The sequence below is a fragment of the Vitis riparia genome, chromosome 17 (assembly GCF_004353265.1).
Source record: "Vitis riparia cultivar Riparia Gloire de Montpellier isolate 1030 chromosome 17, EGFV_Vit.rip_1.0, whole genome shotgun sequence".
Classification (NCBI taxonomy): domain Eukaryota; kingdom Viridiplantae; phylum Streptophyta; class Magnoliopsida; order Vitales; family Vitaceae; genus Vitis; species Vitis riparia.
In genome coordinates this window covers 18866867-18894409 of record NC_048447.1, presented here as the reverse complement: position 1 = coordinate 18894409, position 27543 = coordinate 18866867, and the positions used below count along the sequence as shown (strand labels likewise).

At 31.6% G+C, this 27543-nt stretch overlaps 2 protein-coding genes and 1 non-coding gene across 6 annotated transcripts; all 3 read right to left on the bottom strand.

Annotated features, from left to right (window-relative positions):
• Positions 1-3024: 3024 nt before the first annotated feature.
• Positions 3025-7347, bottom strand: LOC117934427 (protein C2-DOMAIN ABA-RELATED 4-like). The gene is made up of 4 exons (XM_034856103.1): positions 7134-7347; positions 6719-6981; positions 4685-4780; positions 3025-3593 (listed from the first exon to the last, which is right to left on the bottom strand). Exons 2-4 carry the CDS (start codon positions 6875-6877, stop codon positions 3303-3305), a joined length of 546 nt encoding a protein of 181 aa, XP_034711994.1. The 5' UTR covers positions 6878-6981; positions 7134-7347; the 3' UTR covers positions 3025-3302.
• Positions 7348-8672: 1325 nt separating this feature from the next.
• LOC117905174 (protection of telomeres protein 1b-like) lies at positions 8673-27303 on the bottom strand. 4 transcript variants are annotated; one of them, XM_034818106.1, is made up of 10 exons: positions 27121-27303; positions 19185-19321; positions 15874-16063; positions 14678-14742; positions 14400-14488; positions 12769-13050; positions 12599-12675; positions 11308-11366; positions 9872-10024; positions 8673-9076 (listed from the first exon to the last, which is right to left on the bottom strand). In XM_034818106.1, the coding sequence occupies exons 1-10, from the start codon at positions 27242-27244 to the stop codon at positions 8861-8863; spliced, it is 1392 nt and encodes a 463-aa protein (XP_034673997.1). In that variant the 5' UTR covers positions 27245-27303; the 3' UTR covers positions 8673-8860. The 4 variants fall into 4 exon arrangements, with proteins under 4 accessions (XP_034673997.1, XP_034673998.1, XP_034673999.1 ...); XM_034818107.1 differs by lacking the exon at positions 27121-27303 and adding an exon at positions 21397-21607; XM_034818108.1 differs by lacking the exon at positions 19185-19321 and having other exon boundaries at positions 27121-27207.
• On the bottom strand, positions 20715-20805 carry LOC117905295. Its single transcript, XR_004649700.1, has one exon. It is a non-coding gene; the product is annotated as a small nucleolar RNA snoR113 (small nucleolar RNA).
• Positions 27304-27543: the final 240 nt, after the last annotated feature.

The window sequence follows — 27543 nt, the reverse complement described above, 5'->3', positions numbered from 1 at the left end:
CTGAAAGATTTTGCCTTCTGATCATGTTCAGCTTATAACTATTTTATTGTAATTAAATATTTGAAAATGTGTTCCAACTATTGCTGATGATTTTAGGAATGTTTCTTGGGTATGATTTCTTTCTCCACCTAATTAATTCCACTTCCGATAACCCTTTGATTCCTTCATTGGATTCTTGTTCCTGCTTTGATTAATGAATGAATGAGAATAGAATTAATTTTTTATTCTTATTTTCTATTCGAACAACGTTCCAAATATGATTAAATCCGGATACAATGAAGCACTTGTCAATTCTTTTGAGTCATTAGCTCAAAATTGAGGTTCTCCAAACATTCCCACTTAAATTTTCTTTTTCTTAGTTTTTGTTTGGTATTTGTATTTTGTTTTACTTGGCACAAAAGTCTTATTATAAGTTGTTTTTTAATTCATTAATGGGTGTGAGATATAGAAAAGAAAAGTGAAAAAACTTAAAAAATAAGTTTAAAGTTACTGTTTATATGATTATTCAAACTCATTTTACTTTTTATTATATAAAAATTAAATAATTTTAAAATGTATAAATTTTTAACTAATTTTAATTAAATTTAACTTTCTTTTGCATTTCTCATGGTAAAACAGAACATGAAAAATTCATGAATGTTTTTTTTTTCTTTTTTTAACCAAACATAGCCTAAAACAAATTATATGATGCAAAATTTAAATAAATTCCCATTAAAGGCTTTTCAATGGTTCCAAAGCAACTTTTTTACCTATCATGATAAACTACTTTCATGTCTTCTAGTTTTTTTCATTAAGCCACGTAACTTTGGACCATTGATTAGTTGTTTGTTGCTTTTCTTTTTCAATTGGTTGTCTTTGTTTTGAATTCCTATTTACCTTTTTATTTATTTATTTTTATTATTTTTTGGCTATATTATTTTGCGTTTTTATATTCTAAGCTGTCCATGCTCGGTTTCTTATTATTTTGAAAAGATAAAATGTTTACATTTTCATTTTTCTTACTTAGTTTGCTTCTTGTGCATGAAAATTTTAATGACATAAGTGGAGTTGGAAAAATGTATTTATATTTATATAATGTACATCATATTAGAATTCAATTGTACAAATTTAAGTCTTATGTATGGATGACATTTGATATTTGAATATGCAATTGTTATACATTGTGCATTATTTAAGACCCTTTCTTTGGCTTTAATTGTTTATTTATATGTCTTTAATTATTTTTCCCCTCTTTCTTAATCTACAAAATTGTATCTTCCTCCATTCAAATTTAAATTCCAAATCCCATCCGATATTAAATTCTAAGTCAAAATTAATATAAAGTTCTTTCAATATAACATACTATAAAAAGGAATTTTAAAATGCTCAATGAATGATGAATCATCTCCATTGCCTTGGGTTCCTTTAATGTACTTGAACTTCGTAATTGAATGGTAGTAGCATTTATAATATGTAGGTTTGTTCATTAATGATCTTGTTATGATGATAGAAACCTCATCGAACAATGGGGGATTCCTTAATTTATTTTAAACAATAAACTCGCTATCTAATATGTAATATAATGTTTCTTTATTTGATCGGTTTTTATAAAAAGAAAAAGTTTGAAGATAATGATCATTATTAGAATGATTTTATTTACTTCCATAGACTTTCAAGTGATTAAGTATAATTGGATGCTAGAATTAAAATAATTTATTTGAATTATTATGTATTGCATTGCAAGCAGATGATAGAGCATTTCAATAGGGCTCATTGTTGTGTTAAACTAACACATCATCAACATATTCATAGAACTTGTAGAAATGTTGGTGAAGAAGAACGTAATCTACTACCATAATAAGAAGACCATTACTTTAGTGCTATCGTAGTCTACTACCATGCTACTCATCCATTGTGTACTTATCATTTGTGTCGTCGTGTGATCAAGTTATAATCACCTTATGTGGTAGATCCATCCATAAAATTTTCATGAGACAAAACATGTAATAGCATATGCATTGGATGAAACACGTTATGAGAAGTAATTTTCAATTTGTTTTAGTCGAAGCAACTTAAAGATTTTAGCAACATATCTAATTAATATGTAATTATACAATTGTCTTGTAGAGATATTTTCTTTTATTTATGACTTCTTTCTTATCCACTATGATTTGAAATCCTTGGGAAATGATACATCGATCAACAATAGGTATGCTAACTTATCATTTCTTAGGATCAACTTAGAATTAATGAAGACTACAATATATTTTAATTTGAGTTCACTTTGATGATTGAATTGATGATAAAACAAAATACTAAATTGTGAAACGTAATTGGATTGATGACGAAAAAAGGAAAATTCTTAGTTCAATTCTTCACCTTAACAACTAAGAAAATGATTGACCAAGCCCAAGTCATAGTGATTATTTATTAAAAGTAACTCTGGTTATGAATGATTGAACAATCAAGAGCAATTTAATTTACTTGCAGTTTAATCTTTGAACTTTATTGGTCTTTATTTTCCACCACACTTAAGTTTGTCTGCAATGTATAGATTCCCCATTTTACCTTCATCACAATTTACTTCCCTGCATATCTACTCTTATTACATATTAGTTTTCTATGTTGTCATATATATCACCATCCCTTCTTGCAAAGTTGAAATTCTTAATAAGCAAGACACAGCAAAGAGCCTAGGGCAGCTGACAATCATGTTAAGAAATTAGATTAGTGCCACATTAACTAAATTCAATCTCAAGTCCATCGAAGCCAGAGTCTGCTTACAGTGACACAGGTTTAAGTTGTTTAACAGCATATTTGAGTCTGGCATGCCCTGCATACGTTAGAAGTAATTCATCCAAACAAGGATGAGCGGGGAGGATATTAAGGAAAAATTAGGGATGGGTTGAAACAGTCATCATGAACCATCTAGGAAGCAGCCCTTACAGCACAGCAGATACCATAAACCTGGAAAAGATGCTAACAATCCATCCACAGTTTTAATATAATTTATAGAAACACATTTTCTTTCCATGCCAACACACATTGAGACACCCACTAAGAAGAGTTTTTCATTGACTTGCAAGCTGGGAATGCCTTGACATATATAACCAGAAAAGAACCAAAAAAGGAAAAACATGGTTCTATTTACTAAGCTATATAAGTCATTTGAATAGGTAATATAGGTTACAAGCTCAGGTTCTTATACATGTTTGAGCAAACCACCCTCAAAATGAGACTCAAAAGATACTGGGCAATGAGAGCTTCGAAAGACCCCAACTACTTGAGCATGGGAACAAATGGATGATGAACATTGATAAACTCTATAGGCCCTTGGAACCCGGAAGGTCGATCCATTGCAGTTGGAGTTCTACTTCACCACATTCAACATTTCGCAATCTGAGGCAGATGTCTTGGACAACCCTGCCATCGGTCCAGACAATGCAGCTCTCCTCTGCCAGGCAGTTTTGCCTGCTCGGTTGTACTCTTGAAATTATGGTACCACTGGGGAGGCCTTCCAAATGCATCCGTAAAGCTTCTAGATATGGATTGATTGTGAATTCTGCATCTCCCATCTTGTCATCTTTGCTGAATGTGTCATGGTCATACACGGTCTGAAAATGAACAAAAATAATAACCATAAATATGTGAATAGGAAGGAAAGAAAAGGCAACAAATATGCCATGCCGCAACTGCTTTTCTTATGGTCAGCTAGGGGTTAATTAATGTTTTGGACTCTAGTCTCTTAGTAAATTTGTCAAAATTTTGAACTTCTAGCTCTGGAAGGTGGCTTTCCCAACACACACACACCCTAAGAATAAGAAAGAAAAAAAACCCTGACATCAAACATGTTGCCTTTTATATCTTCAAAATTCTGGACTGATGAACCAAGTAGCTGTTGGACAGCTTTCTATTTTAAATATGATTTGACACTAATCATCAACAGGAAGTCTAAAGAGACGAGGAAACAGACAAGGTTGTGACAAATTAGAAGGGAGAAAAAGAGAGCCCAGTACTATTCCCATAACTATTACCTCTGGCCCATATGAAGTTACCGATTCATGGATTTAGCCAAGTTCATGAAATCATATAACCAAATTGAAAACACTTCAATCATTTAGTATGTCTTGCTGTAGCCTAAAAGCACTTTCAATGAGTCATAAGTCATGTGCATGTGAAGGTGTTTCATTGTCTTCTTAGGGAATCACCACACAAAAACCAATAAATGAACAAAAAATATCTGGCAAGAATGCACTCAAAACCTACCTACATAGCAGCAGAGAGATGATCCATCATCTCAAAGGAATGATTCCAGACACAATAAATTTGTTAAGAAGAAGAGTAAATCAGCATTGTAAACTAAAAAAAAATAAAAAATGCTCCAACAAGCATCACCTTGTACCAAAAGAAAAGCATGGAAGTATAGTATCAGTTTCAATGAGAAGTAAACCATAAAGTACCCAGTTTCACCTCATGTGCTATGCAAAAACTTGAACAAATCATCCTACAATATCTTTTAACAAGAGGAATATTTCAATGCGTAAATGGGTTTCTCTTTACAGCATCAAGTTTTTTCAGTCTTCTGACCAATTGGGATTTATGCTGTATTTTTCATGTAGACCATAATAGCCATTAGTGGAAAATATGTTTGCTCATTAATGAAATGAATTTCGCACCATCTAGTCGCAATGAACGAAGCACTTACCAGCTTGATTGGAAGATTAGGATCTGAAATAGAAAGAGTTAGATCTTCATTCCACTCAGGATTAACATTCTTTTTCATTACACGTGTCTTCAGTTTCTGCATCAAAAGTTTACATTTATAACATTAGAAGAAATGAAAAACACCAAGTAGTTGAAAAGCATTACATGAGAATATGAAATAAAGTTCTCACTACCATAGTGCAGACTATATTTTGCTTATTGATTATAATGAATGAGAAGATTTCAAAAGCAGAAAGATGCACTGGTCATCCTGTGGGCCATAGGACAGACTACACCCTCATTGAGCATTCCTTTATTTTGTCCCAAAAAACAACTGACAAGGTTATCAATTACCAAATTAAGGAGAGAAACATATGGGTTCTGACCATGGTTTGTGTGGTATAAACACCATATATTCTATATCGCCGAAATATCGTGTATCGAAGGACAGCGACACGATATTTCATGGAGAAATATCGGTCCAGCGATATTTCGGAATAAATCGTGAAAAATCGCCGATTTACCGTTTGGGCTAACTAGCCCCTTGATATATAATGTGCAAAACATATATATATACTTAAACTCAGTATGAAAATATTAAAAGAATATTTTAAAAAGCAAATTAATTATAATTAAATACAAGATCTTTTAATTAATTACCAAAAATATAAAAATTATATAATTTTCTTCATAATGTTTTTAATATCATTAATAATTAATTAAATATTAAAAAAATTATATATATATCATAATTTATTTTATATTGTTTAATACAATTGAATTAAATGGATCATATTTTAATATTAATATATATTTTAAAATTAGACATATTATAATCAAATATCATAATATTAGGTGTAATTTAATAATAAATATACACTTATAAAATTCATATTTTTATCGATACATACGATATTATTATCAAATATAATAAATCATGATATACATATATCAAAATTTTCAATAAAATAACTTTAGAATGTCTATTATACTTCTAATTATATTATTATGAGGTTTTCCTTACATTTTTATGAGTTTTTAACAATTTTAAGCTTATCAATATTTTTTTCCAAAATATCCGCCGATATATCTCCGATATATCCGATATATCCGTAAAATCGAAGTACCGATATATCCGTGATTACCGATATTTTCATCCTTGGTTACAAATAGCGTCATCATCTTGTTCTGGAATTAAATACAACACTCTGAACACTTTGCAAACAAGGGATTTAGCCATGCCCAATACTCATAGTGATAATATGGTACTAATGGAACTCCTTGCAACAAGCTGATATCATCACTTAAAACTTATTATGAATCAGCATTTCTAGACAAAATCCAGTATTTAAGGGCACCCCTAATAAAAGGTTGACACCAAAAGCTTGACTAAAGAATGGAAAATTTTTCTCATTCCAATACAAAAGATGCTTTGCAAAAAGATGAGCAAATAAGTAAAGTATTAAGTTGACAAAGCATTGGTATTGAAGAATAGAAGACACCCTCACAGTTAAGATTTTTTTGGGCAACTTTATCTTCTATGTCCTGACAAGGACTGGAATCTGTTCATAAAGCCCAAGAATGATTCTCTTTTTGAGGTGTGTATTGGTGGTGGGTCCATCTCCAATGCCCTTCATATTCACTCAAGTTAATAAAAACCCAATTCCAAACACCCTCTTTGCCTCGGGCAGCCACACAAATCTTTCTTCGCCTTTCAATTTGATCCCAGTTCATACCCTCCTCAGATCAAACACAATATATCTTTCCTCCCCACCTCAATTACCCTCTTTTCGGGCTTTTCCATGTCCAAAATCAAAGAATTCCCATACCCAGCCAATCTAAATTTGCATAGCTCAATGCCAGTTAGAAATTCAACATCCCCTTTCTCATAAAATTCAATGAAGGTTTTCCTGGTCAAGCTAAGAATCAACCAAAATGCGAAAAAACACACGAATTCAAGGCTGAAGATGTTCATGGACACAAAATCAAATCAAACCCACAAGACGATAATCTCAACCCACGTGAAAAAAAATACCTGCTTCCCCATCTTGATGACAGCATAAGGATCGCTACTACGGACGTCACGAACAGCGAGATTGATACCTCTCTTGACGCGGACTCTGAGAAGACCCAGCAAGTTTTCCATGAGAGAGGTTCCAGAGGTTCTGTTTGGACTTTTTGGTGGTGACTCCATCCTTTTCTTGAAATCTTTCCTTTTATACTAAATATAAAACGATGGTTTCAATGCAATAATAACAGTGACAACACCACCACCACCACCACTCTCCTCCAAATTCTCTGTAACGCCAAAACAAGCAAAAAGCCAAAAAAAAAAAAAAAAAAACCCACAGGAAAAATAATTAATTAACATTAAAATCAGAGCCCATAAAAAATAAAAAATAAAAAATAAAAAAAAACCAGCACTCGGACACAGTTTAGTGGGGCCCTACCACTCAGCTCTCCCGTAGAAGGCTGAATCGACGAAGAAGAGACAAGAGGTGGGGAAGAAAGAAAAATGGATGTTGAAAATTTGAGCTTGGGAGGGATATGGCAGATTTAATTAATTAAGAGGGAGACGAATGGAGGTGATGAAATAGTGGTAATTGACCGGAGATTCCGGTGGCGTGAATAAGTCAACGACGCCATGTCTCTCTCCTCTCTATTTTTCAACGTGGCTCCCCCTTCTCCACATTTTCTTACCTCCAACCATTTCCTTCTTTTCTCCATTTTCAATCTTCACTTCACCATGTTATATGTGTTATGAAATTTTTTATTTTTTATTTTGCATTGTTTTGATCGGTTATTATAAGCTAGTTTTTGGCCTTTTGCTTTCTATTTAATTGAAAATTGAAAATGAAATAAAAATTATAATTTAAAAGTTAATATTGATAATATAAAATTTTTATGAATTTTTAAAAATTAAATTTTTTTTTTTAAGTAAACAATAAATGGATATTTGATAAACCAATTTAAAATATAAAACAACGTAATAACTTAATTTAAGTTATTAAATATATTTAATAAAATAATTTAATGATATAAATTAAAATTAAAAATAATTTTAAATAATAAATAAAAAAATTAACTTTTATTTTACTTTTTTACACCATTTACCCTAATTATTTTCAAGATTTTTTTTACTACTCTATAACTTTCATTAATATTCAATTTTCTTTATTCTAATTATAATTTATGAATATAAATATATTAATAGGATGATTTAGAATAAATTTTAAATTAATTTTATCAAATAATTATAATATATTAAAATAATAATTAAATAATAAATTTTAAATTCAACTTAAATTATTAAATAATAAATGTTAAATTTTAATAAACATCCTATGTTATTTTAATAATAAATATTGACTTATCAATGTATATGAAATAAACTTTATCTAATATGACAATGAAACATTCTATTTTTAACTTTTTTTTTTTCATCATATATGGAAAATGGAAAAAAAAAAAATTATTATTATGATTGTATTATTTTGACTAGGCGCCACAAGTGATGTTGATGGACCCCTTGCATCTAATCAAAATCTAAACTCAAATCTGATAAAAATGATGATCAATTTAAAAAAATAAACTCAAGTATTATCTAATTAATAAAATCATGTGTTTTTAATTAATAATCAAATTAATTTAAATTTTATATAATTCATATTTCAATCAGATACGTTTATTATAATAAAAAAATGATTTTTATTTATTAAATATGAAAATCAGTTGACACCAAATCAATAACTCATCCCATCCAAGAGAAAGGGTTTTACTTGACAGGTGGTATATGAGGATCACGTGGACATCAAAGCAGGACTACGACGTGCTCGCAGGCTCAAGAAGACGACTGAGTCACGGGGAGGACGATGGGGGGTGACAAGTCAATGGCTTATCCGCTTGCCCAACACTCCTCCCAAATCATCCAACCACTTACCAAATACCAAAGGCACCACGCAACAACCATCTCCAACTTTTCTTGAAAATTGGAACCAAACAAACAAAACCTATTTCTACCACTTTTGACAAATTCATCATTCTACAAATTGTTTTTTTTTTTTTGGGTCCATGGACAAAATTTACACATGCAGTGGAACTGCTTTGTACATTGTGGGGAAAACAAAAAGAGAAGGAAAAAAGGTAAGCTACACATCTAACCATGGTCATAAAACTCTTACGTTACCAGCCTGGTGCCAAAGATTCGATACCTCCTACTGCCCCAAACATCACCCTTTACAAGGTAATACGACTTAATGCAACACTGCACCCATGGTGGATTTCTGGGAGCATTATTGATTTCATTGCCGTCATCGCTTTCAGCTATCCCCAGCAATTTGTTTCGTTTCCTTTTCAACACATCAACTGGGGGATAACCCTCAAAAAATTTCTCCTACCATGGACAAAGATGAAAGAAATGACTAACCATGTACACCGTTAAGCAAAGCAGCAACCAAAAGTTTAATTGAGCAAGGACAAACTCCAAAAGATATAAAGGAAATTGTTAAAAAGCAATTCTAAAAGGAGCTTTGTAACTGAGCTTTTTCATCTGTTACAGTTAAGAGAATGTATATTCATATATCTGGTCCTAAATTTTTCCAGAATGAATTTTTTTCTTATTCCTACTAATAATAAGTGACCTAAAAGCAATAATAAATAGGGAATGGAAATTCATTCTCATTCCCTATTCCAACATTCTAAACATATCCAAGGTTGTGTTTGGTGCACTTGAATAAGTACAGGAATAGTTGAAGAAAGAAATCAAAATCCTAATAAGAGCGGGTTTTGACTCCAATAAGAATGTACTTTTTATTTCCAATCATAAGTAATCCAAATGTGGTAATGCATGAAAGACAATAAATTTCTCATTTTCATTCCCTATTACAGCATTTCAAACAATGCCCTAAATGTTATCTTGGAAAATGAATTTGAAATTTGCCCTAGTTGCTTATGCAATAAGAGGGAGAATACAAACAGGTGTCACAATAGTTGAAATAAAAAAGATATATATATGAATTTGTTGTGACAAGCATAGCAAGCTTAAATCCACAAGCATGACACAAGGAAAGCAAATGAGAAAGTAATATTGAATGAACGATTTTTTGTACCTGGAACTTTTAATTGTCATTGTATCTTGTGATCTTTAAATTAGAGAATGTAAATTAAACTGGCAAGATCATATTATTACCCCATCTTCAGCATACACAAAAGCATGGATTCTGGCAGTTGGATCCTCCAGAGTCAACCTCGTCCTATATGTTCCAGGAGGAGAGCAGAAGTCCTCTGCACGCCAAGGAACTATTGCTGCAACTCGAACTACACACTTGAATTTAGCTGTTACCTGTAAGGTGTGAGGCACACCGAGCATGAAGAAACAATGGGATACATGCAGCTCCTGCATGATTTTTCTGTTTCTGTTTTTTGGTTTAACTCAAGCCACATCTTAAACTAACATATAGGACAGGTAAGAAAAGGGTTTACACCTTTTAAAGGCATAGCAAGCTTATATACATCCCAAGGAAATTAAAATAATCCATCGTGTTTACACAAGTTAGCAATGTATTATGGTTATATCATCATAATCTTCAAAGTTAAAAGATCAAAAACAAAAAAAAATAAAAATAATAAAATAAAACAAAATAACCCTCATTTGGACACTACTTCAAGAACACAAGAACACCCTGATCAATTTTCAAGCAGCCAGAAGTTCCTCAACATAAAAAGTAGCTTTCCAATTTATAGTTCCAAATTTCCAATCAATCTCTGGAAAAACAAACTAGAAACATAAAATAAAGTAAAACAAAAATCCCTAAATCAGCAGATGAATTGTCTTGTGTAACAGCTCCCAAATAGTTGGGAAGACTTTCACACTGTAGAAATAATAATAACAAAACCAAAAAATTATTACTCTATTATTACAGAAATCTCTTTAGAGAGAGGGGGGAGATTACTTCAGAAAATACAAGCAAATTGTGACAATTACCCTCTATTATAATGTTTATGTAATTCCAAAATTTTAATGTTACATGATCCTGAACAAAGCAAATAGTTATGAAAGATGGCTTGGGAGATCTAAAATGAATTTTAAGTTAGACGAGGAAATGTGTTTACAAATAGAATCTCAAGAAAATAAAAATCAGTAAAGAAAAATCTGTGTAAGGCAGTTATCCATTTTTTGTGATTCAAGGTAGCATTTTGGCTCTCTATTTCTTATTTATTTCCACGAGGACTTGTACAAGTTCATTTGGAAATAAACCAAACCATGATGATGGATATATAGTATATAGAAATTAGTGTGTCAATGGAATTTATTGATACTTGTTGATCCAGTTTTAACTCTATAATTTATAGCCTGAACATCTTATTAACTCATAAGTTTTCAACATAGATCCACAACCACTATGGATCAACAATGGTGATGCATGATTTTGAGCACTGGTAATCAGGCATTATGGATATTGATTGGATCTTTTTTATCTCAGCCCCATCAAAGGTGATGACAAGTTCCTCACACCCAGAGGGTATGATAGGTGTGCGCATGAAAGCACAGGCCACAAAGTTCAATTTTAAGGGTGGCTCTTAATAGCCATTTCCTAAAAGGATTCAATGAAATAGATAAGGTACCTCTGAATGGGTGACAACATCCATCAATGTAACAAATGGCACATGCTCATAATCAGTCTCTGAGGAAAAGGGGAAAAAAAAGGACAATGTAAACAGATCAACATCATTATAGAAGTTACAAAACAAAAGATGACAACTTCCAAAATGTTGAACTAGAGAAGTAGAAAATAAGAGCTTTTATGGCCATGTGACTTAAAAACATTTTTCAATTTTTTAAAAATTATAAAAAAAATGTTAGTAAAAATTCATAGCATTGTTTAGTAGTTGTTTGGAAAGATATATAAAAACCTGATAAAAAAAAACAGTTCTTAAAGAACAAACAAAAGTTGTTTTCAACTATTTTTAAAATAAAAGAAAAATACAGATAAATAAAAAGAAATTTAAAGTATCATAAAAACAAAACAAAGTAGAACACATTAAAATATAAGAAATCATACCTGAAAAATCAAGGAAAAAGTAGATGGCTTACTTCATCAAATATCATATCAGAGGCCACCAATATTTCTCAAAAATTTTAGGAAACTTTTATGCTCGCACATAGTAATATTTTTTCAAATTTCCTAACTTGGACAAATAGATGCAAAATTAAGCAAAACCTGAAGCTTTAATGAGTTTAATAATCTTTAAGAATAATTTGGAATTAAAAACTAAAATATTAGGAATTCCTTAAAACAAAAGATTTATGTATTATATGCATATTATGTGCATACATACATAGATACATACATACATACATACATACATATATATATATATATATATATATATATATGTATATATTATTCATTTTTTATATACAATTAGACCTTTATTAAGATGTTAATATCCATATTTTATAATATCTACTAAAATGGTGTCATTTTTCTTTAATAAAAAAAATATGATTTACGATTTTATCATAATATTAGTATTTATATTTGATTAAAAACTATTTGCCTTCGGTTGATTTGTAGTTGCAAAACTTTTCTTTATTTTTAGTAAGACTTAAACTAAATTTAATTTAATATTAATATAAGGATCGAATTTTTACAATTTTTTTGTATAATCAAAATAGTAAAATTATATTTAAGAAACAACTTAAAATTATTTATCCAAACAAGTTTTCATATTTTTGTTCTTTAAAAATTGTTTTAAAAAAAAAAATTGCCAAACACCCTATTTTGATTATATTAGGAAAAACTGGTTTTTTGTTCTTTCAACTTTTAAATACAAGTTTTAAAAAACATGACCAAATAGCCCCTAAGAAATCGAAACAAAGAACTCAATTCTCAGCAAACTAACAATACAAAACCTGTGATACGAGAAGGCCAAGGAAAGCTTGACAATGGCATCCGCTCCCATTTTGAAGACAGCCGCTCATCATAAAATCTGACTCAAAAATGCATTGCATAAAAAATTTCATTAAAAATGCAGTGCTCAGTGAAGTAACATCTATGATGTATGAACTGAAATAAAAATAACCTTTGCCGTTGTGATACAAGAAGGTCAGCATCTGGCATATATCGAAGCTTTGTTGAAGGCATCAACACACCACGCCACAATCCTGCTTGCACTTCACAGATTATTTTGAGAAATCTCACCCACTTTCCAACCTTTAGTAAGTGGAGGCTAAGCTTCTCACTGCCTTGATCAACAATCACCCTTAATATAGTTCCCACAGTAGGAAATGTACACAAAATATCTCTACTTAAAGGCAAAGACTCCAATTGTAAAGGAAGTGGATTGTCCATTTCATCTTCCAGCCTGTAGTTCAGAGCCAGCAACTTTAGTATTTTGATTAGATAATATTAGATCTCTAACAGCAAATAAAAAACCTATATTTAAAGTAAATTTCATGTGCACGCAAAATAGTAAATTAACAAATCAATGTCTGTGTGCAACACAGTTTGTCAAATGAAGACACAACTTATAATCATATGGAAAAACAACACTGTTGATCATTTCATAAGCTTGAGTAATTCTCATATAGCCAAGACAGCTTAGAAAAGCTCTGCAGAACAAAGAACAATAAAACCAGCAAGTTCAATTGCACGGTTTGCACCCCTGTATTTAGGCTTAAATGCACATAGAAACTCTCCTTTTCTAAAAAATGCCTTCACACCCCTCAACACTTAAGTCATTGAAAGAAGAATAAAATGTCTAAAATACCACTCTTTGTTTTTTCCTTCCTGCCCTTCCCCTTCCTGTTTCTAAAAATTGTAAAAACAAAAAAACAAAAAACAAAAAAAACATAGGCATAGTGCATCAGCACCACGGCAGCAGCAACTTTTCCCTTTCCTATACCTCCTCCCTTCTCCCTCCTCTTCACAATAACAAAAAATAACAATAAAAATGACTAAAAGAAAACAAATAGCACAAAATACTGAAAGTTCAAGAAAGAGAGAAGACTTCTGAAACACAGAAGCAAAATCCAAAATGATATGTTTCAGTGGGAGAGGAGATGCCAATCTCAAAATAGTAGATGTCAAACGACCAATATTGGTTTCTTTTCCATTTGATGTCTCCAGAATAAAAACAACGGTTAGGATTTCTCAGTTGTCATAAAAAGGGATTATCGCACTTTTTGTAAAGGAGGAGAAATCTGAAACTAAGGGAGACCAGATGGAGACCAAATCGCCATCACTTCAAACATGGTCATAGGAAGCTCATGGCACCATGGCCAACTTCATAGGTCCAATCCATATTTTGATTCATTAGTTAAATGGTTCAGTTTGTCTGTGGAACACAATCCCAAATCCATTCTCTAAAAGATACAGCCTTAAAACTTCAGGGAAAATCTAGACTATCCTATATGGACATTAAGCACCAGTCCGAGCACTTAACAGAATAGGCTTCAGCCAGAACATGGATATTTAAGCAGAACAGGAGAAAAAACACATATTCACTCCCTTAAACTATGCCAAACTCTTGCCTTCTTACACAGAATCAAACATAATAGAAATGACTGATTTGATTTTGTCTAATCTGCTACAGTGTGAAACAACAGAATAGTGGACAATTTTCTCACTATTGACAATCAACTTTTATTTGCATGCAATGAGCAAAGAAATGTTTTACAGCCTATGATGAAAAATAAACTGATGATCACTCACACTGTCTGGACACTAACTGGAGGAGTATCAGTTCCATCCCAAACAAAGACTATCCACTCATCTTTAGTGACTTCACAGATATGAAGAATCTTCTCATGGCAAAAAAATCAAAAAGACGAATACTGATCAGTACTTCAGAATTAAAGTTGCAGAGTACATCAGCTCCTAAGATATTTCTAAATAAAATAAAATATGCTCAAAATTATTGGGCGGTATAGTCCATCAGTGGATCAACTTTGTAAAATGTACAGAGCAATAAAAGGATATGACTGAATTACCTTACAAAACAAATCAACACGTTCTCCTTCCCTGATCTCTCTCAACGACAGGGGTTCTTTCATCCCTAACAAGCGCATATACACACTTATATAGATTGAAGCTTTGCCTCAGGACAAGAGGCATGGTTTAAACTTGAAGCAAAAGAATACTCTGAGGTTATGAAAGGAGTCACCAACAGAGGCATGGCAATTAAATTTAGATATCAGAAAACCACAATTCCAAAATTTCTCAGTTTCCGTAGTTGCTAAATATCTAAAAGCCCATATTATCCCCAAAAAAAATTTCAAATTATCAGACAATATTTTACCAATCCTAAATCACCTTGCATCTAGCAAGTAAACTTTCCCCAACAGGTGAAATGTGTGCCATATGATGCCCAAGAATGTGAAAGTGCTTCTTTAGATGGAAAATTGAAACTTGATAGAGAAAAGAGTGAAAAATCCACCTACTAGAGCATTAGGAAAAGGTAAACTCAAAAAAAGAACAAGAAGCAAAATATTAGAAAATAGCTGAGCTAGCATCTCTTCAGAAAGTGTAAAAGGACACAGCCTAAAATCACCTATATGGGAAACCTATAGACTAAATCATAAAGCTTCACTATCTCAACTTGACCACCATGATGATTTCCAACTTCATTTCTTCCTCCAAATGTAACAAAGTGCATAGCAAGGGAAAACCTAAAGATGCTTAAACTTATAAATCACCTTTTGCTGTCCAGGCTGAATTGCTTATTAAATGTTGAATAAAATTATAAATCACCTTTTGCTTGAGGCTTCTCAATTTTGAATCCATTTTAAATGTCTTTTGTATATAAATTTACAATGCATTTTATAAGAAAAAGAAAAAATGATGATAGAGTTCTCATTTCCTTTTTTTTATATAGATAAACACACAGAAAAAATATATTAAAAGAAAAGGGCGCCTTAAGGGCAACCCAAAACATATAGGGAGTATACAAGAGGCACCTAAAGGCAAGAACAAAAAGAAATATACATGTGATCAGGTTTAATGGGGAATTCAGATTTCTACCATACATAAATGTGATCAACCAATAAATAATATCCGATGTTATTTTAGTTTTTAAAAATGGAAATACAAAAATAAAAGTAAACAAAAATAAGAAAAAAGATGTGACTTCAATACATTAAGCAAAAAAAAATCTTGGCTAGTTGATATCAATGTATCATTGAGATACCTTTATCAATTTCAGAATCAGCCAACCATTTTCTCAAGTCTTTTACAAACTTCTTGTCCTGGTCTCTAGGGCGGAAATTTGAAGAAACTTGATAAGGACTGAAATCTTCACCATATTTCCCTTCAAAGATGGCAAATGAAGAGAATTTTTTGTTGAAAACAGCATTTACGTCCTGACCATGAGTCTTCATCTGCAGCAAAATAGTGCCCCAGATTTTAGTGTCCTTGCCAAGTTCACTATAATCAAATACCATGGGAAATACGATCTCTTTGGGGTCATCAAATACTACCAGTAACCTATTATGAAGTTTAATAAGCAATACGTATAAGTTTAAAAAAAAAAGTGATGCAGCAAGCATGGGGGATGGGGAGGTGCGCATGGTTGAGTAACAAAAAAGTCACCATGTTGTAAAACTTGTTCATTTTCTTGCAGATACCAAAAGCTAGGCATTCATAGTTTTGTTGATTCCACGGAATACCAAAAATCATAAGAATAAGCAAGAAGATCATCACCATCTTCTTTGTTGGGATTCTCAAAAGAACTTCTGAACACTAATTTTATTTTATTTTTTAAAAAGAAAGATAATAACAATCTCCCTAAATCCTAGCTAAAACAAGGTACTTATAGACCCAATGATCCTAGAAAGAATGGAAAAAGAATTGTAGTCATAATTGACCTGATTACCCAGATACAGTACAAAAGGCTAAAAAAATCAGGAAATCTAGAAAAAGAATGGAAACAAACCTAAGATTAGGAATTATCCAATAGAATCATCTTTATGCACCAAAATTGCATCATTCTCCCAAGTTGAAGAGAATTCCTTCTTGAATTTGATTTGATGATAAAATGTTTCATCAATGAGATAAGTCCTTCCCACAGTAACATGATTTTTTGGAATTAATTGCACTTTCCCATGGAACAAGAAATTGTGTTGTAAATGATGAAGAGCTATGAATTTTTCCAAACTCCACTGGAGTGTGCACCCAACCAATCAACAATAACTTTATAAAAGGACCTATTACTTATTTTCTGATAATTCATAAAGGATGTGAGCTGAAGCAAATTCAACCACCAAGATCATCATATTTGTGATTAACAGAATAATCAACGTGTACTTCAATTTACTGCTCCTTTAGTAAACAGTCATTTACATAGAAATTTTCTTTCATAATGAAAATGAATGACTTTTCATAAAATATGTGTGGTTTACTCCAATCACCCTCTAAGGTTGTGAAATGGTGAACACAAAAGTGAATGACATTCATCATCCTCAAGGTATTCATCATAGATTGGTAGAAAACCCCAATCTATGAGGCCACTCCAATTACAATGGCCTAATGGAATCCATAGTCTTTGCTAATTCACAACTTTGATCTATGGTTTCAGCTTTCATACCACTTGATACAGCAAGTGCGTAAAGATACAACTGACCAAAAAAGGCACCACTCTCTGGAGCATGCGTATTTTTCTTAGAGAAAATACAAAGAATTCATCATCTAAAGTCTTGTTGATTGCACAGAATACCAATAAAAATAGAAACAAGAAAGAAGAAGGTTACCATCTTCATTGATAGAATTCTCAAAAGAAATTATATAACTGTTTTTTTTTTTTGATAAAAATTAACAACTCCCCAAATTCTAACCTAATAATTTATTTATAGATCTAATAATCACAGAAAGAAGAGGAAAAAGACTTGTGATCATAATTACCTTCCTCACCATAATATGAAAATAAATAGAAAATCTATAAGGATTAACAAAAAATAAAATAAAATTGGGAATCTATAGATAATAGTAAATCTATAAATTCAAAACCTAAAAACTAGGAATTATCCAAAAGAAATCATCTTCAAGCAAAATGCCATTTGGAAAGACTAGAGAAATAAATCATGTTCAATAGGTAACTACATAAATGACAATAGCTGAAGTCGTGGGTCATTTGCATCTTGTTCAAGCTTAGCTCATATCAGCCAGCTCAAGCTTAGTTTTTCTTCTTTTTTTTTTTTGCTAGGCGACCTCAAGCTTAGTTTAGCCCATCTAAAGTTGTGAACCAGTTCCAAAATATCTTGAGTAACTAGATGAATCCTCAATTTTATCAACAATACTTAAGAAGCATTGTTGAACTGATATTTGAAGAATATCCTTGCAACGAAAAGTGCCACTTAAAAGAAATGCTTCAATTCTCACATGTTGACATAAACATTAATGGATGGTGAAGTTTAAAAATAAGATTAAAAATAGGAAGTTAATTTCATCACTCATCGATGAGTTTTCAACTTCACAAGAAAATCAAATTTTCTTACAAAAGGAAACACAAAAGGCAAACCTATCACTGATTTGTGCCTTATTTTTGTTGTTCCATAAAATACTCAAGTTAGCAAGTTCCACAAGCATTACTATTTTGATCAGTAAGAACCTGTTTGTAACATAGTACCTCTCTTCTTGAATGTTAAATAGACCTGATTTTCTACCATGTAGCATATGTACAAAAGCCAACTTGCTCAGCTGAATCCAGTTTCAATAATAACACCATCCATCCATATTCAAAATTGAGTTAGACTTGGTATGAAGAGTCAAATCTCCATAATGGAGATCAGGACTTTAAATCCAAATGAAGAACTTGCTTAATTATAGGTGTAGACAGAAATCATTTCAAGTGAGAAAGACCAAAGATGTTCAAGATGGTGTGAGACCAAGTCATCCTTTGTCATAAGGTCAGCTGAACAGATCTACAAGATTATAAAAACACAAAACAGTGAATATCTGTGTCCACATGTTTAATCCAATGTGCATAGCAACATTGCCTTGTGCACTAACCTGATCTTTCACATGTGGAACAATCAAAAGTAGGATAACATTAACAATGTGTATGGACATCAAAGTGATGGTGGTGGTACTATCATTAAATACAATTTGCAAAGAAACCACCAATCATTGTTTGGAATCCTACATGTTACACTGGCCAATCAATTATTACCTATGCATCCATAAAGTTGTAGTGAGTTCTCTGCAAGAATCCAAGCTCCCTATTCTTTTTCTCTCTGTCATCCTTTTTGTTCTCTATGTTATTTCATCTTTACAACTGTAGGAACTTATAAAAAAATTTATCTTTTATTACAGTTACATTAAAGAAAACATGGAATCAGGAAAACACCATATGTATGATGTAAAACCTGTGATGTAGAATAATAAACTAAAAGTGGTTAACTTGAAAAGATATGGACAACAAATTAGAAACATTTAATACTTGTTCCCATTAGTAGAAGCACCGGGGAAATTATAATTTCAGGGGAATTTTCTCTCAGGAAATACCACTACATGGGAAAACTGAATAATATCTCCAGCTGACTCGACATGTGGAAGCTTTTCCATATTTTCAGCAAAAACATTAACAGATATCCCAGAACTCCTGTGTGATTGATCAACTATCTTTACAGTACAAAAACAATCTGCAAAGAAATAAGCAAACTCATTTGGAATAAATTCGTATAAGTGACTAAGAAAACAATCAGGGCTCAATAGAAGCATAAAAAAAAGATACTTCGAGGTATTTTTTTTACAACAATCTATATTACTATACCATTGTTCATGTGCAAAGCAGAGTCCTTACTACAATAGCTGATAATGTAGAAACATATGCCCATAAAAGGAAAGGAAACATGTAACATAAGCAACTAAGAGATTCAAAATTTACCAAAAGCTCCAAACCAGAGTCTTTAAAGCCAATCACAAGCTACAATTTAAGACCAAACTTTTAAAAGCTCCTTTTTGTATTTATTTTGGGATTGGGCTAGATTGTACATTGGGGATGGTTCTATGTCCTTGCTAGATTTTGTGGATTGGTTAGGTTCTTCTTAGGATGCAGTTGCTTGTTTTTGTGTATTCGCACCTTGATTGTTTTGTATATGTCCTTTGCGTCGTTTCCAATCAAAAAAAAAAAAATTGTTTTGTATATGTCATGTATACTTTTTCTTTTAATACAATTGCCTTTACTTATCAAAAAAAAAGCTAGAATTTAAGAAGTGGCCCATACAATGTGTTCTCATGAACTAGAATAGATTGCTTTACAGATGAGTTATTTCCCTCCTAATTTAAAGCTAGACACTGTTCATTTGTAGCATAATCTGGATAAGGCCCAAAAGAGCACAAACATGAAGTATCATGTAATGTGGAGCTGCTTCTACTGCTACACTCATATGCTAATCAATCTACCATCACTAATGTCCAGTTATTTAGCATTTTACACCCTTTGTCCATCAATCCATTTATGTTGTTTCTTTCTTGTGTATTTTTATCCATGTAATAAGGAAAAACAGAAGAAATTAGAATCAGATGGATAGTCCCAAGAGATAAAGGAGATGCTACATTTTGCGTTCCCAAATTTCAAGTATTTTTTAGTTTTCATTGTTATAGGCAAAGAAATTTTATAAGAAGAAAGTTGGCATACAAAAAGGACTAGAGAGTCATCTGGAACAAGAGCAAAACTAAAATATGGTGGCAGGACTGAGGTTGGAGAGGTAAGTCTAGAGATACCTGTGGTGAAAGGCAAAGCTAATAAAAACAAAAAGAGAAAACTGTTTTGACTTCCAATTCCATGATAAGCACATACACACAAACACACACACATAGAGAGGGAAAGAGAGCAATAAGAAAATAATTATATCAAGATTTGTTAAATTTCTTTAAAAAATTCCATTAAAACAGAGAGAAAACTGGTCAAAGAGCAAAATGCAAAGACAAACTTAATAAGTGTCAAGAAGCAAAAGACAAAGAAGACAAATGTTTTAGCCTACACATCCAAAAGTAGGCCAATAATTTTAAATATTTCAAATATGACATTAACTGGCTCAGAATCACCTTAGCAAAACTTCATCATTCTACTACCAACCCACTGGAAGCAGCTGTAAGTCCGGCCTTTTTGTCATCATAGCCAGTAAGAAACAATGTTCAATATCACTTTACCATATGAATAGATTTAAGATTAAGGGAACACAAGAAAAAACCAATAAGGAATGTGGAATTGACTACACAGCTGAATGTGTGACTACACAATATGGAACCCACTAAGGAATTCTAGTAAAAGTCAATTGCCATCTCCATTTCTTGGTAGAGTTTTGAGATCATAAAAAATTTTGAGAAAATAGGTTGGAGCATCAGAGGAAGGCTAGGGTTTTCCTTTTTATAATTTGAATCCAAGCACATTTACTAGAATAATTAAACCTCATCATGATTATTTGGGGTTGGTTCTGTACATCAAGAATTGAGATACAAATGGCTCTAACCACTGCCTCAACCCCCTCAATTGATGCCTAAATCCTGAGCCACTGATTGGAGGAGACAGGTCCAACAGCAAGCCTTGGTGGAGACCAGTTAGTAGTTAGGAAAACCAAACCTATGACTTATACAGATGGTTGCCATCTAGTCCCATCAAACTAATTATGATAAATCTGGATCTCTATGAACATCAGCTGATAAAAATAAATTATATTAAGAAATAATCTTCTACAAAGCATATGGGGCTTACGTGTCAAATCTTGTCTTGAGTTGACTCGAGATGAAAATTTGAGGCTTCACCACAAAGGAGTCCATCTCAGAGTCACATATGAGCATGGGCCCATCTAAGATGTTAAGGCATGTCCTGTAAATTGAAACTAACAATTCTTGTTAAAATCTTTAGTTTCTTTGCTAACTAACAAAATGATTTTTATAATTGGTCTAAACTTTTAAAAACCTTGAAACGAGCATAATAGTTGAAAATTCCCTGGCAGATGTTGGGCTTAGCTTATGGTTCAATTCTGGTATATCCATTACCCGTGTTATTTGCAACATTTTTTTCTTTTCTTTTCTTATCATAAACAAAATATACATTGATAAGGATTTAAAAGTACAGGTGAAGGATGAGGAATCCTTCCCAAATATAAAAAAAATCTAATCAATAGAAGATGGATAAGCATTTTCCAATATACTAACGACATATATATATATACTTATAATCGAGGAACCTTCCATAGCAAAGCCCTTAGGACTCTCCATAGGAATCCAAACCTTGGAGTGTTGATCGCATCCACAACAACCAACACCGAGTAAATCAAGATATCATCAGTGGTAGGAGCCGAACTCGAGACCAAGTGTCTCTTATTGGAACCACACCTCCTAACATATGTCCTAACCAACTGGGCTACCCTGCTAGGCTCATATAAATTGATATAGGATGGTAGTACCACATGAAACCATTCAAGGAAAAGCAACTCTACACCCTATAGGGGTCAATACATTTCCTACAAAAGAAGTTAAAGCATTATCCCATACCTTGTTATTTTAACCCTCTTGATCTATACACTAAATTCCGATCAATCTAAGAGGAGTGCCCTTGGAAGTTGTAGTAGTAGAAGCCCCAAATGAGGAGCAAGATGAAATTAGATCTCATATTATTCCAACTATCTTCTATTTATCCTAAAAAATCATTGCATTTCTTTCCCGCTATACTATCCAAATTAGAGCAAGACAAGCAATTTGTCATAGAACCTTACCTCCAACTATACTCCCCAAACCCTTAAAGGAAATGTTCATCATGTTACTTATGCTCCTAAGAGAATCCTAATCTCACTTGGCTAGTCTAAATATTCTATGTAATAGCCCCAAAATCATCACACACTATAAAGAAAGATGATCAATCGACTCTTAACTCCTAAGTCTAAATACACATATTGCAACGATCAAGACTAAGTCTATAATGTCCTTTCACTTCTAGCAAGTCATTGGTACTAAACTTTTGGTTGGCTACCCAACAAGCATAGCAATTGACTACGATGGAGCTTTAGATTTGCAAATGAATTTTGCTTGAGAGAAATAAACTAGAGTTCATAGATTGAATAGGGCTAAAAGGAAAGGTTTTAACTTAGACCTGAAGAAAATAATGACCAAACTCTCAAATCAAGGACAAACAGAGGCAAGTACACATAAAAGAGAGAGAGAGAGGATATAAGTCCTTTATCTCAAAATCAATAAGGTTACAATGAAAGCTAAAGTTCTAAGAAAAAAAGGGTAGAGATGTCAAGGATGGATGAAATATAAGAATTTCTAGCTATCCCAACTCTAAAAAGATTTGGAAATTGAGATTATAAAGGTAGGTAGACCCCCATGAATCATTGCCCCATCAAGCACCTTAAAACAAGTATATTCATAGAAATTCTAGAAAACCTGTGCAATGGCTTTCCCATATAGTACACTATTTGGAAAGTTAGTTCTCTCTCCTCCATATTTTTCAATATTGTAGACTGGCCGAATTATATATTAGTACTAAATATGTGGGGGGAAAATGAGTCATGGTTCTGAACATTAACTGCATTTTTTAATCATTTTGATGAGTTTCATGTTTATGCTTAAAACAGCAGAATCTGAGGCTTGACATGAATTACGCATTATCTAATCAAGTAAATTTCTAAAAGAAGTACAACAAAACACATAATAAATTCATTGTATGTAGTTGATTAACATTATGATAATCGTTTGGTTGAGATTTTGGAAGTATTTTCCCCCCTTTAATATTCAAAATCCAAAAGCTTTTTACTTTTAATGGCAAGAAAAATACTTCTAAAAGACTAACCAAACCATGCTTATAGGTAACTCAACCAAAAAAAAAAAAAATCACTCGCACAACTTTATTAGTAAATTTGATCAGATGTTTGTCGGTGCTATTAAATTGGATGGAGAAGTTATAATATGGAAGATCCTCTTATGTGCTATAGAGAAGGTCTCTTGGGCAAGACTTTGGATATTGACCCAAATCACTTTGCTTTCCAAAAGCCTCTAGAATTTTTCTTTTTCCATTTCTTCTTTATCCTCCAATCGAACAAGGAGCAAAGGTGTATTTCTGAAACCAAAAACATGATTGCAAATATCAGCTCAGATGATGCTTCATATTTGAACAAAAGGGAAACTTTGTCACTTTGCCAAGTGAGCTTGTTGTGTTTATTTATGGATCTCATAAAGAGGATGCAGGCAGGGATTGAAAAATCGGGAAATATCGCCGATATTTCCAAGAAATATCGGATATCGGTCGTCACCGAAACGATAATCGCCACCGATTATCGATCCACGGAAATATCGCCAAAAAATCGGCAAAATCGCCGATATATCGGCGAAATATCGGTGAAGCACCGATAAATCGGAAAATTTCCCGATATTTCCTACCAGTCCAGCCCGCGCAGTTGTGTTTTTCAGCCTGGCTCAAAAATCGTGGATTTAGGGTTCGTGAAATTTAAATCCAATGGCACAACAGCAAAGAGACCCCTAAAACAGATCCAGAAAACACAAGGAGCAAAAGAAAAGCAATTTTTTTTGGTTTTCTTTGGGGGTTTTGAATGGATTTTCTCGGAAATCAAACGAGGATGAATTTTCCCTGAAATCGAATGGGGGATGGATTTTCTTGGGAATCAAACGGGGGTTGCAAAAAAAAAATAATAATAACATGATTAGATTAGTACCTGCGAGAATTCAGATTTGAGAGTAGCAGAGGAAAATAGGGCTTTTTTTTAGGGATTCTCTCGTTGGAGGACAACTTCAGAAAAAGGTTCTTGATGCCCGAGAGAAAAGTGGCCAAGTGGGTGCCTTTTTTATTTTTTTATTTTTAGATTTAGTGGAGATAAAAAAATAAAAAATAAAAAAAAATAAAAATCATGAGAATAATTTTCCACTCTCTATATAAATAATTATTAATTATCAACCTTTATTTGGATTATTAAATAAATTAATATTAATAGAAAAAGTTGTTATCACATATTTTTAATAAAATTTTAAAAATTAAATCTCAAATAAGATATTTTATATAAATTAATTTAATTTTTCATTTAAAATATAATAAAATATATAAAAAAATCATGAGAACAATTTTCCACTCTCTATATAAATAATTATTAATTATCAACCTTTATTTTGATTATTAAATAAATTAATATTAATAGAAAAAGTTGTTATCACATATTTTTAATAAAATTTTAAAAATTAAATCTCAAATAATATATTTTATATAAATTAATTTAATTTTTCATTTAAAATATAATAAAATATATTTGAATAAAAATATTTTAAAATTTTTAAAATAAATATTGTTTTCAACCAGATGAACTCCCTTCATCTAATAATATAATGAAACCACATCGATATCTTTCTTAGTATAAGGACTATTGCAATCTCATATGTATTATATTTATATATAAATTATTTTTATTCAATAAAATTAAATATTTCTTAACTCAATTTTAACTTTATACACTTTTAAAATTCATATATATTATTTTTAAAATTCAAATATCGAATCTACCAATATATCTCTATTTACGATATTTTTCTTCTTAATTATATATATATATATCAATAACACTTACAAGATAACTTAAAAATGTGTATTATTACTTAATTTTATTATTTTTTGAAGTTTTTTCAAGCATTCCTATTAATTTTAAATAATTTTCACTCCACCGATATTTATGAAAAAATATCCACCAATATTTCTCCGATATTTCCGATATATCCGTAAAATTGAAGTACCGATATATCCGTAAAAACCGATATTTCAATCCTTGAATGCAGGAGAGAGTAGAAGAGATAAAGAAAGCAGTTTTATTGGCTGCCAAAAAAATTGGAAGAATAAGTCTAAAAATCCAATCTACATGCTCCAATATTAAGGCTTTGTTTGTTTTTTTTACTAAGTCTGAAAGTAACTTTCTTTGAGATTTCACTTTTGTAAGTATCCATTCTTTAACCAATCACTGTTCCTAAAACAACTTTTCATGAATGAAAAGTGAAATTTTTTTTTTTTAGTTCTCTAAATGGAAAAGGTCACTTTTTAGAGTCCAAACTTTTTACCACAGTTCATGCAACACCTTCAAGATCAAATCACAAATGAATTCTTTCAAGCATTTAATTAATATCATCATTTTCTATACTTTTGCTATTATAAAAAATTTGATATTTTTGGATATTTAGAAATACGTATACAATTATTATATTTTTCTTGTAATTTCATTTAGATTTTTCCAAATCATTATATACATATTTGGACATAAGTGATAAAATTGTTATACTTCTTTTTATTTGGTTTAAGTTTTTTGAAATTATTAACTTTCAAATATTTTGAGATATTTGGAAATATGCTAAACTACTATTGTTTGGTCAAAATATTATTTTAAGATGTTTTATTTTGAAATTTTAATTATTTTAAATGAAAATGAGCATAATAATTATTTTTTATAATAGTGAAGACATTTAATTACTACAATTTTAGATGTTTTTAGCATAAAATGACAAACAAAATTAACACTTAATAGCTTTCAAACATTAATAAAAATAAACATATCATTCAAACTTATGTATTCAACTATTTAACCTAAATTTAGGTCCATTCAAATTTCAAACAAAAAACAAACACCACCAAAGAAAATTGTCATTGGTAAGCACAGAGGAAAATGTTAAAAGAATGTTCTCTTATGCCGATACATGTCCATGCAAAAGGCATAAAAGTAAAAAAGCCAACCATAAATTTTCCTCAACAGGTTTCCTATAGATTTTTGCATCTACATCTATATTACTAAATGAAGCCAAGACGGTAAGTGTGGTTTCTTGCTGTTTCGCCATTTTGTCTGTCAACCTTTTATATTACTCTAAAACATCTAAAACAAGATTAATAATTTTAGATATATTCTTACTACCCAAGATGCATCTCATTATAAGTCTTAGAACTCCACACCTCACAACTTCTCCATCACTGAGAGGATTCTTCATCAGAATTACAGCTACTCCATATGAATTTTTAGGAATGCACACATAATGCCGGATATAACCTCAGATATAAGAAAAACCCCCGGTATAATAAGAACTAAAAAAATCAAAATCAATAACATACCCAGTATAAGAATAATACTCAAATCACAACGCATCATTATTCAAAATCCACACCCAAATTCTCTCTCACAATATTTTTCATCACAAATAACAAGTCAAAACCTTTAAATTTTAAGTAAACAAATCTCAAAAAGAAATGTTAAAAGAGTGTCACTTCAAAGAAACTACTCCAGCCCCCAATTTCTTTCCATTCTTACTGAAACTCCTTCCACACCAAACTGTGAAAATGCGATCAGAAACCAACTGTTTGTTGGAAGAAAGAGGCAATAATCATCGATCATTCACTATAATTATTTCTCTTTGAAAAAAAAAAAAAACCAAAAAAACAAATGTTTGAAGATGGTACCAGTTCCTTTGGACCGCTTCGGCATGCCCATTTCCACTACAACGCCAATGATGTTAACTTTTTGGTTGAGTGAGGCCATGGCATCTTCTATGGCCATGAATCTATAGTCGTCCTCACCACCCATCCCACACAGGACTATACCGTTAGCAGTAGGCTAGTAGCAGATTGACTCAACTCCTTTCCTTGCAAAACCCTAGCCCTTTATATAACCAAATGTTGCGGTGGAAAGGGCATTTTTGTCATTTTCTTGCTCACTTCATTTTGAGTCCCTTAGAAGTCCCGCCAAATAAAAACCGCCAAACTTTTCCCCCCAATTCGTCTCATGGAAAAAAAAAAAAAAAAAAAAATTGGCATTTAATTCTCATATATATTAATTAATTAAAAATTATATTATTATTTTTAAAATTTTTCTATATTCAGTCT